The sequence below is a fragment of the Fundulus heteroclitus genome, chromosome 10, assembly GCF_011125445.2.
Source record: "Fundulus heteroclitus isolate FHET01 chromosome 10, MU-UCD_Fhet_4.1, whole genome shotgun sequence".
Classification (NCBI taxonomy): Eukaryota; Metazoa; Chordata; class Actinopteri; order Cyprinodontiformes; family Fundulidae; genus Fundulus; species Fundulus heteroclitus.
In genome coordinates, this window is record NC_046370.1 from 26803924 (window position 1) to 26816586 (window position 12663).

General features: G+C 42.3%; 1 protein-coding gene across 3 annotated transcripts in view; it reads left to right on the plus strand.

Annotated features, from left to right (window-relative positions):
- Positions 1 to 12663, plus strand: part of tecpr1a (tectonin beta-propeller repeat containing 1a) — a 28533-nt gene that overhangs the window by 13477 nt on the left and 2393 nt on the right. For all 3 annotated transcript variants that reach the window (XM_036142413.1, XM_021309208.2, XM_012849912.3), the window contains 13 exons: positions 646 to 791; positions 876 to 1031; positions 1301 to 1450; positions 5078 to 5235; positions 6632 to 6862; positions 6978 to 7074; positions 7272 to 7351; positions 7450 to 7506; positions 7659 to 7833; positions 10940 to 11075; positions 11182 to 11274; positions 11390 to 11496; positions 11701 to 11820. In XM_036142413.1, the coding sequence (XP_035998306.1) occupies positions 646 to 791; positions 876 to 1031; positions 1301 to 1450; positions 5078 to 5235; positions 6632 to 6862; positions 6978 to 7074; positions 7272 to 7351; positions 7450 to 7506; positions 7659 to 7833; positions 10940 to 11075; positions 11182 to 11274; positions 11390 to 11496; positions 11701 to 11820 (1706 nt within the window). The remainder of the gene's footprint in view (positions 1 to 645; positions 792 to 875; positions 1032 to 1300; positions 1451 to 5077; positions 5236 to 6631; positions 6863 to 6977; positions 7075 to 7271; positions 7352 to 7449; positions 7507 to 7658; positions 7834 to 10939; positions 11076 to 11181; positions 11275 to 11389; positions 11497 to 11700; positions 11821 to 12663) is intronic.

Consider the following 12663-nt stretch of genomic DNA (forward strand, 5'->3'; position numbering starts at 1 on the left):
TTCCATAAGCTTAAAGTTAGCCTGTTCATTTCTTTTTAAACCCAGTTTTGATGCTGTATTTGCCATGATTGTCATGTTTCAGCTCTGTTTCAAAGTTTCAACTAGCTGAGTTTTTGTCTTGCTGGTTATAAAACTTTTTTCCACAAGACATTTGGCTTGCAAAGGCAGATGACTCCTAATTTCATTTGGTCTTGGGAGATAATGATTTTGAAGCAGATGCTTCTTTATGTATCAGCACCTTCTAAGTCCATAATGCTGGTAAACTTGCTTCACTCTGAACTCTTCACCGGCGTTACTGCAGCATGATAGACTTATCACGTATCAATAAAAGATTAGGGGTGATGTTAAGCGGCAGGTAAATCAGCTCTATCCATAAGGTAGAAGTGGTGTACGTATATATTTAAGATTTTATGTAAGATTTTAATACTGTGTATCGGGGCTAAAAGTCTGCAATAGACTGCAAAATGACTTTAAGTTTTATGTTTTATTATAATTCCACCCTGAAAAAACAATTGCCATACATCAAGAACCCAGTATTGACATATGCGCTTGGTCAGTGTATGTAAACTTGGCACCAGCACTGGATATGCATAATAGCTGAATTATTCCAAACTCTGAACAGTTTTCTTTCTCGTCTTTCACCAGCTATGCTTCAGTCGGTCCAGTCCATGAGTCTGTCGGTGTCTCCTGCACAGACGGCTGCTTGGCGGAAACAAATCTTTGAGCAGCTCACTGAAAGGTCCAAGAGAGAGATGGATAATTTCAGGCATTATGAACAAGCCATTGAACAGGTACATGCAGTAAACACTAAGCGTTCAGATCACAAAGAGGATCTCCATTTGCCGTTTGACTCGGACTCCTGAATGTCTTGGCAGTCGGTGTGGGTGAAGAAAGGAGCCATGCAGTGGTGGAGAGACTGGAAGCCGCATAAGTGGATTGATGTTCACTTTGCCCTGGAACAGTTTTCAGGAGCTGACGGCAACAAGGATGGGATTTTATTCATTTATTACAATTACCACGAGGAGAAGAAGGTGAGAATGTAGAGTTGATAAAACTTAGAATTAAAAAAAAACAATGTTATTTTCCCTGAACATGAAGTTGAGTCATGCATGTATAGCGTGTCTAATTTACACTCACAATTGTCCATACATGTGCATAACCTCTGGCTGCATTACATGAATTATCAGCTTGAGGACGTGTTTCTCTTTGTCTAACCGCTGGCTCAGAACTAAAAAACTGAATGTTTTCCATTCCTCTACTTGCTACCTCTTCCTTTTCTCCTTGCTCTATCCTACTTCAGTACCTTCATGCCTTCATTAACGAAGTGACCATCCTGGTTCCTGTGCTGAATCACTCCAAGCACACGTTTGCCATCTACACTCCTGAACGTACCAAACAGAGGTGGCCGATAAGATTGGCAGCTGCCACAGAGCTGGAGATGTATGACTGGGTGTGTATAAACAGAGAGCTAGATGGAAAATTCAATGTGTCTCTATGTTTGTCCCGTAACTCCAGTTGACACCAACCTGGGTAAGAATGAATAACGGCTCTTGTCACAAAATAAATCAAATTTTTTTTATAAGATATTTGGAAATATGTGAAAAATGAAAGTGTATCATGTAATACGGCCAAACAGCTTCTATAAACTCTGCTTCTCTCCTAAAGTGTAATTAAAGATAAATAAAAGGTAATGTTATGCATCCTACTTCTCTACAGAATGAGGTAACAAATCTGTAGTGTGCCACATCAACACACCTTCAGGCAAAGGAATTGGATTCTGCCCCACCCATATATACGTCGTCATTGTAGTTATTCTTTAGCTTGACGACTGCTTTTAACTCTGCCCAGGTGTGTAGCGGAGCCAGCTGGTGTTATATCCTGTTCCTCTTTTTCAGAAGAAAGTACCTATAAGCCTTGTATTGGGTTCCATTTCAGTCGAAACCATCTGAGTAAGGGACATTTACTCACAACTCTTAGAGTGTCTTTCAAAGTCTGGTCTCTGCTGCGTCACAGATGCCAGAACAGTTTGAGCCACAGGTGAGGCGGGATTTATTGCCCATGAGACAGCCGTACTCCTGGTAGAGTACTCCCTGCTACTATAAGCGTGGGAGATGGCTGTAGCGCTTGGGAGTAAACTGTAGCGCTCAAGTTTCATATCACTATGACTGATGGGATAATATTGGGTAGATATAGTGCATTTGTATGCTGTGGAACAACCTTTGACCTATCTGCTTTGAACTAGCCTTGAGAGAGCATAGAGGTCCTCAGGCCTTTTTGCAGAGGCCTTGTATGACACAGTCGTCATATCAGACTCAACTGGCTCCAGTCTGGGAGAGACCCTGCCTGCATACCCTCTCAGCATTGCTGCAAACATTTTCACCGGTATTAATGCACAAAAGTGTTTAGGGCTATAGATGTGCTAGTACGTCCGTTCTCTGGGGGACATTCTGATCCGCCACGTGGAAGAACACCAGGCAATGAGCTTTGCCTCTGGTAGAAAGGAGCTTTGCTGGTCCGTGTCTGAGCTACCAGCAGTGGGTTAAGCCTGTATTCCCTCACCAGGGGACCTCCCCTGGATTGAAGGTTAGCCCTCAGGTTCTGGCGAGCATGGTTGTGTGTAGCTCTGAGTTACAGACACTGTGCTCTTTGCAACTGTAAAACTGGTGTTGAAGTTGGTCTGGGCTGGTGTCTACATGTCTCTTACCATAAAGCCACCGCACAGGCCGAGCCTCTCCCTCAGGGAAGGGTCTGTGGACACCAGCTTGCAAACAGATATTCTCCCAGCTGGTGAACCCTGGCACAGTTAGCATGGTTGCCTCCATGTAAGGAGAACCTAAATACAAGCTGTTGGTATTGTTACCCCCCCTGTGAAGGGAGCATGGAAATACACAGTGTGGAGCACTAAAAGCCTTCTAGTTTGTTAAGGTCAGAGAAACCATAGCTATTAAGGCCATTGTTACAATTATTTATGAATTAATCTGGAAATACAGCTTGTGTCTCAACTGAAACTGACTGGGACAGTGGTGAAACATGGCCACACGGTGCTTTAACGCGCGCGCTAAATCCATAAGTGAGCAGATCTGTAGCCCTAGGAATAAAAACCGCTGGCTCTGTGTTGGCATACGTTCCTGGAAGTTGGTCCAGAACATCCCACTTCCTCTCTGCTTGCTATCCGAACCCAATCTTCCATATAAGCTGTAGCGTCTCTGCACGTGGGGCCAGTGGGGTCTGGCCCCACCAGATGTCGCTGTGGAGCTCTATGTTCACAATAATCCATGGGACAGGATCGTTCCTATTGTAATATTGTAAAAAGACGATTTCCCTTACCAATGAAATTGGTAAAGGTCCTATACTGAAGACAGCTGGTGCCACACTCTAATCAGCTAATTAACTCAAAACTGACCTGACAGTTGTCCAAAAGTCTGCCACTGACACCTTACACATGGAGGGCAAGACAGAAAAGCTCATTGCTATAGAGGCAGGCTGTTCACAGAGCTCTGTGTCCAAGCACATTAATAGAGATGAAGGGGAGGAAGAGATGTGGTAGAAAAAAGTGTACAAGCAACAGGGAGGATTGCACCCTGGAGAGGATTGGGAAACAAAACCCATTCAGAAATGTGGGGGAGATTGACAGAGTGGACTGCAGCTGGAGTCAGAACTTCCAGAACCACCACCCAGAATTATGCTGACATGGTTTCAGCTGTCGCTTTGCTTGTTTCAAGCCACTCTGGAACAAGAGAATCAGAAGCATCTGGCCTGGGCTGAAGACAAAAAGGACTGGACTGCTGCTGAGGGCTCCAGAGTTCTGTTCTCTGATGAAAGTTAATGTTGCATTTCTTTGGAAATCAGGGTCCCAGAGTCTGGAGGAAGAGAGGAGAGGCACAGAATCCACGTTGCTTGAGGTCCAGTGGAACGTCTCCACAGTCACTGATGGTTTGGGCTGCCATGTTATCTGCTGCTGTTGCTCCACTGTGTTCTCTGAGGTCATAGGTCAAAGCAGCCGTCTATCAGGAGGTTTCAGAGCCCTTCATGCTCCCTGCTGCTGACCAGCTTTATGGAGATGCAGATTTCATTTTCCAGCAGGACTTGGCACCTGCACACATGCCAGAGCTACCAGTACCTGCTTTAAGGACCATGGTGTCCCTGTTCTTAGTTGGCCAGAAAAATGTAGACCTTAACCCCACAGAACTGGTATTGTGAGGAGGAAGATGTGATACTCCAGACCTAACAACGCAGAAGAGCTGAAGGCCACTATCAGAGCAACCTGGGCTCTCCTAACACCTGAACAGCCACAGACTGATGGACTCCATGCCACGCCCCATTGCTGCAGTAATCCAGGGAAAAGGAGCCCTGACTAACTACTGAGTGCTGTACATGCTCAAACTTTTCATCTTCATACTTTTCAGTTGGCCAACATTTCTGGAAAACCTTCTTTTGTTTTGGTCTTAAGAAATATTCTAATTTTCGGAGATACTGAATTTGGGCTTTTCATTAGCTCTCAATTAGCTGTCAGTCATAAATATTAAATATTAAATATCACAAAATTAAAAGGAAGAAAAAAAACACTGGAAATCTATCAGTCTGTGTGTAATCAATGAATATAATATACAAGTTTCCCTTTTTGAATGGAACTACTGAAAAAAATTATGTATAAGGGTGGGGCGAAACCCAAAGCCTTTCTTGAGTTAATGGCCTAAAGGCGTGATTCCAGGTGTGTTCAGCCAGGAGACAAGTGTGTGAAATCTCACACCACATGTTTTTAGCGAATGAATCGTCAGAAAGGGAAGCAATTGTTCCAGCTATATTGTGTCTTCTAAGGATTCATTATTTGTATTAGCTTTTAATGCTGTAATTCAAATTTCCCATTTTCTGCCTGTAATTTTTGATCACTCTTATCAGAGTCGTTTTACACCCTTGGTGATGTAAATCTAAAAAAGAACATCCATTTTTAATATTGAGAGAAAAGTAGCAAATAAGGAAAGGTCGCTTAATTTCACTTTCTGGAGTATTTCTGCTTTTCAGCGAAACTGCGTTTGTGTTCCTGTTCCTCTCTGACTGAATTCTCTCCGCTCTCCAGCTGGCGTTGTTGAGTGTTTCCTGCTGTGACTCCAGAGGGATCCATGGTCCTCCATCCAAGCAGGCAATCTGGTCCATCACCTGTAAAGGGGACATCTTTGTCAGCGAGCCCTCCTCGGCTCTGGAAGCCACGCCTTACCCTACACCCTGTGATCAAATGTAAGATAAACTACCACATACTGGGCCATGCTAAAGTATTCACACCCAGTGAACTGTGTGATTTTGGCCACAAGCCTCAGAGTATTTTACCAGGATACACTGCCACTGATACTGTCTCTGACCGACAGAAAAACCCAAGGAATTCCAAATGGGAAAGTTTGAATTTTGCATCCTATATGACTTCACATACAGATTATAGTGTAGGTTGTCCGTTTAGTAATTTCAGCAGTTTATAGTTTAATAAACCAATGGCATGCAAACTGCTCATGAACATGTTGTTTTGTGTCTGAAGACATCAAATAGAAATAAATGTGTTATTAGCTTGTATTGCTAACAGTAGCTAGGAGAAAATCAAAAAGCAAATCCCAGTTTTTCAACTTGCTTCTGGGGAGCCTTTAATTTGGGTGTGATTTCATTCACATCCTTAAGCGCTAACTCCTGAGATAAATCAAACATAAATACAGCTGTCCTGGGAAGACCTTAGAGTTTAGTTAAAAACAAAAATCCCACCTCTAGTGGGGAAATCTGTTGAAAGGACTTTCAGTGTTTCGCTCCACAAATCTGACCTTAGTGGAAGAGTTTCCAGAAGAAAGTCAGCGTTGAAGGAACAGCGTAACATATCCTGTTTGCAGTTTGCCACACGTCTTCTAGGAACACAGCCAATATCAGAAAGAAGGTGCTCCGGTCAGATGAGACCAGGAGTTTACTTTTTTGTGGTCTGCATGCAAAAGATCAGAACACTACATATCAAATTGAACACATCACCCCCATGGGGAATCATGGTGGCTGCAGCTTCATGTTTTTCTTCAGCTGGGTAGATGGATGGAGCTAAATACTGGACAATCCTTGAAAACCTTCTTAGAGCTCATAAAATACTTAAGACTTGAGATTCACCGTGCAGCAGAACAACGACCCTAAATATACAACCAGAACTACAATGGTTCAGATTAAAGCAGATTCATGTGTTCAAACGGCCCAATCAAAGCTGAGACCTGAATCCCATCCAGAATAGGTGGTATGACATGGGTCCTGCTCTCTGTCCAAACTGACGGCTTCAGGATAATTTGCAGAGAAGATTTGCAGTTTGTAGGTAGACTTACTTTGTAAAGCATTATGAAAGGATTGACACTATTGGACTGAATAGAAATATGCAACACCTTTGTAATATGTTTATTTTTAAAAAAGCTATAAAAACCATGCATCATTACTCTTTCGTTGCACGTTTATGCACTGCTCTGTTAGTTTTCCCAATAAAATACATTGACGTTTGTGGGTACATGATGACAAACAGCTGTCAAGGGGTATGAAAGCTGAATACAGCTCTCAATAGATATGAGCATAAATAAATGGGACTTTCCCATGAATTTCTCTTTTTTTTTTTTTTTTTTTTGAGCAGGTTCTGGCGGCAGGTTGGGGGCCACCTGCGTTTAGTGGATTGTAACAGCCTGGGGATAGTGTGGGGCATCGGCTATGACCACACTGCCTGGGTCTACTCTGGAGGCTATGGAGGAGGCTTTTTCCAGGGGTTGGCCAGCAGCACAGATAATATCTACACACAGACTGACACCAAGAGCGTTTACATCTATGAGAACCAGAGGTGGAACCCTGTTACTGGCTACACAACCAGGTGCTGGATGCAGAAGCACGTGTTTCAGAATAAAGCGGTCAATGAAGCTATTATCTATCTAATAATAGTATTCAACCATTTTGAACTCATTTAAATCGGGCTTTCATTATTTCAGAGGCCTTCCAACAGACCGCTACATGTGGAGTGACGCTTCAGGATTACACGAGTGCACTAAGACTGGTACAAAACCACCTTCTCCTCATTGGACGTGGGTAAGCTGAGCTCCCTGATACACAGATCCCCTGTAGTGATCCTAAAAAAAAAAAAGTCCATGGTTAATGGGCTGAGCATTTATCCTTCCATTCTGATGCTTTGATGATAACCACAAGTGTTTATTTCTTAGTGTTTTTAGAAAAAGTACCACAACTGCAGTTGCATTGAGTGTTTCACTTCCCTTTGCCGCGTCCAGGTGTCTGACTGGGCTATTGACTACAGTGTTTCCGGGGGAACAGACAGAGAGGGCTGGCAGTATGCTGCAGATTTTCCAGCGTATGTTTTCTGCTAAGCCTTACTCTAATTCCGTCTTTCATGTATGTTTTTCTCTTTTTCCTAATTCATTCTTTAACTCGCACCGTGTCTTCCTGTAGGTCCTATCACGGCTTTAAAACCATGAAGGACTTTGTGCGGCGCAGGCGATGGGCCAGGTATTTGCAGAAAGAGAATACTAGGGATGAGTACAGTATTGCCTAATACTGTGTACTTCATTAAAACTTGACTGTTGTATTTTTGGGTTTTTTTGTTCATAATGTGTCTTAAGATGAACTTTTCCACTCAATCTTATTTCCCCACTGCACAGGAAATGTAAACTGACAACAACCGGACCTTGGCAAGAAATTCCACCAATCCAACTGAGTGATGTCACAATCCTGCCTTGTAGCGCTCAGAGCAGCGTAGATGTAGTTCCTCTTTGGGCGATCAGCAACAAAGGAGATGTCCTGTGTAGAATGGGAGTCACCCTACTGACACCTGCTGTGAGTTCATAATGAGCGAGCTGAGCTGACACTCCATGCGCTGGTCTAACACCTCATGGTTATCAAGTAATAACCGTTTTAATTGGAGTTTCTTAATCACATAAAAATAAAACAGAAATTTCATGTAAAAAGAAATCACTGACTGTACAAATCTGTGCACCAGGTTATTTCTCGTTCATAAAACACTGAACTTGGGGACAGCAGATTGCCTTTCTGTTACCTGGGCTAAGGTAACAAAAAGAACTGCATCATTGCTCGGTGGTCAAAGTCCTCTTTCCAGATAAAAGTAAAGTTGGCATATCATCAGAAAGTCAAGGTCTCATAGGCATGTATGAAGAGTGGAGAGCCACAGAATCCATGTTTTTGAAGTTTTCGCAGCCAGTGATGGTTCAGGGTGCCAGGTCATCTGCTGATTCTGGTCCACTTGGTTTTCTGAAGTCCACCAGAAAATTGTAGAGCACTTCATGCTTCCTTCTGCTAACAAGCTTTGTGAAGATGCTGAATTTTCCACAAGGACTTGGTAGCGGCCCACACTTTCAAAGGTACCAAAAGCTGGTTTTATGACGATGGTGTTCCCGTGCTTGATTGGCCTGAACCCCTGTAGAGAATCTATGGTTTATTATTAAGAGGGAAATGACAGACACCAACAACTCAGATGACCTAACGGCTGCTATCAAAGCAACCATGGCTTCCATAACCCCTCAGCAGAACCACAGGTTGATCTACTCCGTGCCACATTTTTCAGATGCCTGATATTCTGCTAAAATATAAATTGTTTAAATTTAGCTTATGTAATTTTCTAATCTCTTGAGTCTAAATTTTAGCTTTTCATTATCTGTAAGCCATAATAACCAAAATTACTAGAAACAAAGGCTTGAAATATTTCACCATGCGTGATGATTTTAAATGATAAAGCTTTGCTTTCTAAAATTTAAAGTATTCAATTCAATTCAATTCAGTTTTATTTATATAGCGCCAAATCATGAAACATGTCATCTCAAGGCACTTTACAAAGTCAAGTTCAATCATATTATACAGATTGGGTCAGATTATACAGATTGGTCAAAAATGTCCTATATAAGGAAACCAGCTGATTGCATCAAAGTCCCGACAAGCAGCATTCACTCCTGGAGAAGCGTAGAGCCACAGGGAGAGTCGTCTGCATTGTACATGGCTTTGCTGCAATCCCTCATACTGAGCAAGCATGAAGCGACAGTGGGAAGAAAAACCACCCATTAACAGGAAGGAAAACCTCCAGCAGAACCAGGCTCAGTATGAACGGTCATCTGCCTCGACCGACTGGGGTTACAGAAGACAGAACAGAGACACAACAAGAGAAACAAAAAAGCACAGAAGCACACATTGATCCAGTAATCTGTTCTACATTAGATTAGATGGTATTGAACTTTTTCAAGCTATTCTAGGTCTTGAAGCTGTACTTTTTTACACTTGAATATACTTTCATATAAACATTTTGAAAGTTTTTAACCTCTTGCTGTATGTTTAACCCCAAAATTCCACATCCTCCGGGACCGCTCCGTTCCGTTTACATACGTGCACGTCCGTCTGACGAAGCAACTACGTTATTTTAATTAATGAGAACCATTCCACGTTCTCCACGACTTCTCAGAATGTCACCGTCAGAGGTCAAGCTCTCCGTTGTTCAAAGTCAAAATGCGGAACAAGTCTATTTTCTGCTCCGTTCTGGTCCGTCAGACTCCAGCCAGAAAGAAATAGCCCACTATTTTCTACTGAAATTCCTATAAAATAATGGTGAAGTGTGGGTTGAAATATCTATTAATGGAAGCTAAAACACCATCCATCCATTTGCCTACACGCTTATCCCTGCTGGGGTAGCGAGGGGTTGCTGGTGCTTATCTCCAGCTGTCAATGGGTGAGAGTGGCGGGGTACACCCTGGACAGGTCACCAGTCTGTCACAGGGCAACACAGAGACAAACAACCATTCATGCACACACTTACACCTAAGGAGAATTTAGAGAAGCCAATTAACAGTCATGTTTTTGGACTGTGGGAGGAAGCTGAAGTACCCGGAAAGAACCCACGCATGCACAGGGAGAACATGCAAACTCCATGCAGAAAGACCCAGGGTTGACTTGAACCCAGGACCTTCTCGCTGCAAGGCAACAGTGCTACCCACTATGTAGCCCAAGCTAAAACACAGTTATTTTAAATACAAAAACACAAGGTTTTAGTGGCCAATGTACTCACCCATACTTGTTGGAAGTAAAAATATGCAGAGTCGACATATAATCAGCAGCAGAGAACTTTTCAGACACTGGATGAATGAAAAGTCTGTGTTTCCTGCTCCTTTATATTGCCGTTTTTATCATGTGAACTTGTACCTCTTACAAGAGGTACAAGTTCATATGACTACATCTTACTGCGGATGTAGTCGCCATTACTTTTCATGGACTCACGGACATGGTCTGGAACATAGCGGCCAAGTTCCGGAGCGGGGGATGTGGAATCTGTTGCATAGTCCTACTGGAAGGTGAATCTCGGTCTGAAGTCTTTTGTAGCCTCTTATAACAGGTTCTTATCCCATATCCCATATTTTCCCATATTGCTCCTCTGATTAATGCTCTCTTTGCCCTACCTGCCAGTACAACTGGAAGGCCGTGTCTTGGTAGCGTTGCAGGAGTGCCATACCCTTTCCAATTTTGGATGATAAACAGAACTCTGAGATGTTCAGAGATTGTTTTACAACCAAACCCTGATTAATTTCTTTACCACACTCTCCCTGACCTGTCTGCTGTGTTCCTTGGTCTTCATGATGCAGTTTGTTCTCTAATGTTGTCTAACAAACCTCTAAGCAGGTCTTCTTGCTCTTGGTAGCACTGGATTTTGTTTTTATCAGAGTAAAAGGGGAATGAATACTAATACACACAAAACATTCCAGAATTTAATTTGTAAAAAAAAAAATCACGTTTCTTTTCCTTGCACTTTACAATGCTGCTTTACTTTGTGTTGGTCTATCACATAAACGGCCAATAAAAAACACATTACAGATTGTGGTGACAAAACGTGAAAAAGTTCTAAGGGTGTGAATATTTTTGTTGTTGCATCTTCTTGTTTGTGTCTCAGGGAACCTCATGGCTTCACGTGGGGACAGACCAGCCTTTCAAGTCCATCTCCATCGGAGCTGCCAGCCAGGTTTGGGGCGTCGCCAGGGACGGTTCCGCCTTCTATCGGGGGTCGGTCTCAGCACAAAGCCCAGCAGGTCAGCAGGAGACTGAGAGTCAGAAAACCACGAGCTGATCACCTCCAGAATGTGTGGAATCAAAGATGACACCTCAACATTAAAAGCTCTGTGTCTCCATCTGCAGGGGACTGCTGGTACCACATCCCGTCTCCAGCCAAACAAAAGCTGAAGCAGGTGTCCGTGGGCAGAACATCAGTTTACACTGTGGACGAAAACGGTACAGACACTGCATTTGTGTTTTACAGCTAAACCTTGTGAACAACTTCATTTTAAAGAAGCCTCTGAATGTCTTTAAGGTGTGCCTTTCGTTTAATGTCTCTGCTCATGTGTAGGGAACCTGTGGTACAGACAGGGAGTGACCCCCAGCTACCCTCAGGGCTCCTCCTGGGAGCACATCTCAAACAATGTGCGCAAAGTCTCTGTAGGACCCTTGGATCAGGTGGGCACAAGAATATTTCAGACATTCTGTATGGCACCCTGAAAATAGAGATGGGTGGAATACCACTGGATCCTGTTGATATTTAGATGAAAATCTTTCAACACAAATATTTTTGTTTGTTAGATCCTTGTGCAATTACATTTTGAGTTCTTGGCCTGCACCTGTTTGCTGTTTCCTGAGTTGCTTTTAATTGTTTTGTTGTAGGTATGGATCATAGCAGACAAGGTTCAGGGCAGCCACAGTCTGAGCTGCGGGACAGTGTGCCATCGACTCGGAGTCCAACCCATGGACCCCAAGGGACAGTCGTGGGATTATGGCATCGGGGTAAAACTACTCGGGGTCCACATCTGTGGCCCTTTTATGTACCTCTGTGATACATAATTGTGGAAAGATCAGGATACATGGTTTTCATTTCAGCTGCTTTTGTTACATATCAAGCTGCAAGTCTGTTGAGGTATACCTAGGGCTAGACGATAATTCAATAACAATATATATATCGATCACTAGACGTATATCGATGATAGAAAAAGTAGGTCAATAAAAAGTAGAATAGAATAGAATTTTCATTCCTTTTTCATTCTAGCCCATTATATATATATATATATATATATATATATATATATATATATATATATATATATATATATATATATATATCTATATATTATATTATATATAATATATAATATTACAGTCATTACTTCCTCCCAACCAATCTCAAACGCAGACCCAGGAACGCGCTGTCACCAAGCTCCGCCCCCTTCAAAGAGTACAAAGTTTTGGTAAAAAGTTGTTTGAATAAAGGGTTGAGTTAGAATTTTGGTCACTGAGCAACAGCATAAAATGGGCAGGGCTGCACTTAAAATATATGTTTTGAATTTGTTGAAAATGATCGAAATTGATCAACATGATTTCCATTTTATTAATATGCTTTTTTTTCTACATTGTCCAACCCTAGGTTTACCTCTACCAGCTTTGCATATCTAGAGATATCTTTGCATATCTATCTTCTTCCTCTGGTCTATCACATAACATCCAAATAAAATGTGAAATGTTTGTGTGGTTGTCACTTGGCAAAATTCTGAAAAACTTCACATTTTAGGGCTTTCTAAGTAAAGGAAGATGAATGCAAATCAGCTTACTTTTAACATTTTTATTGGTAAGGAA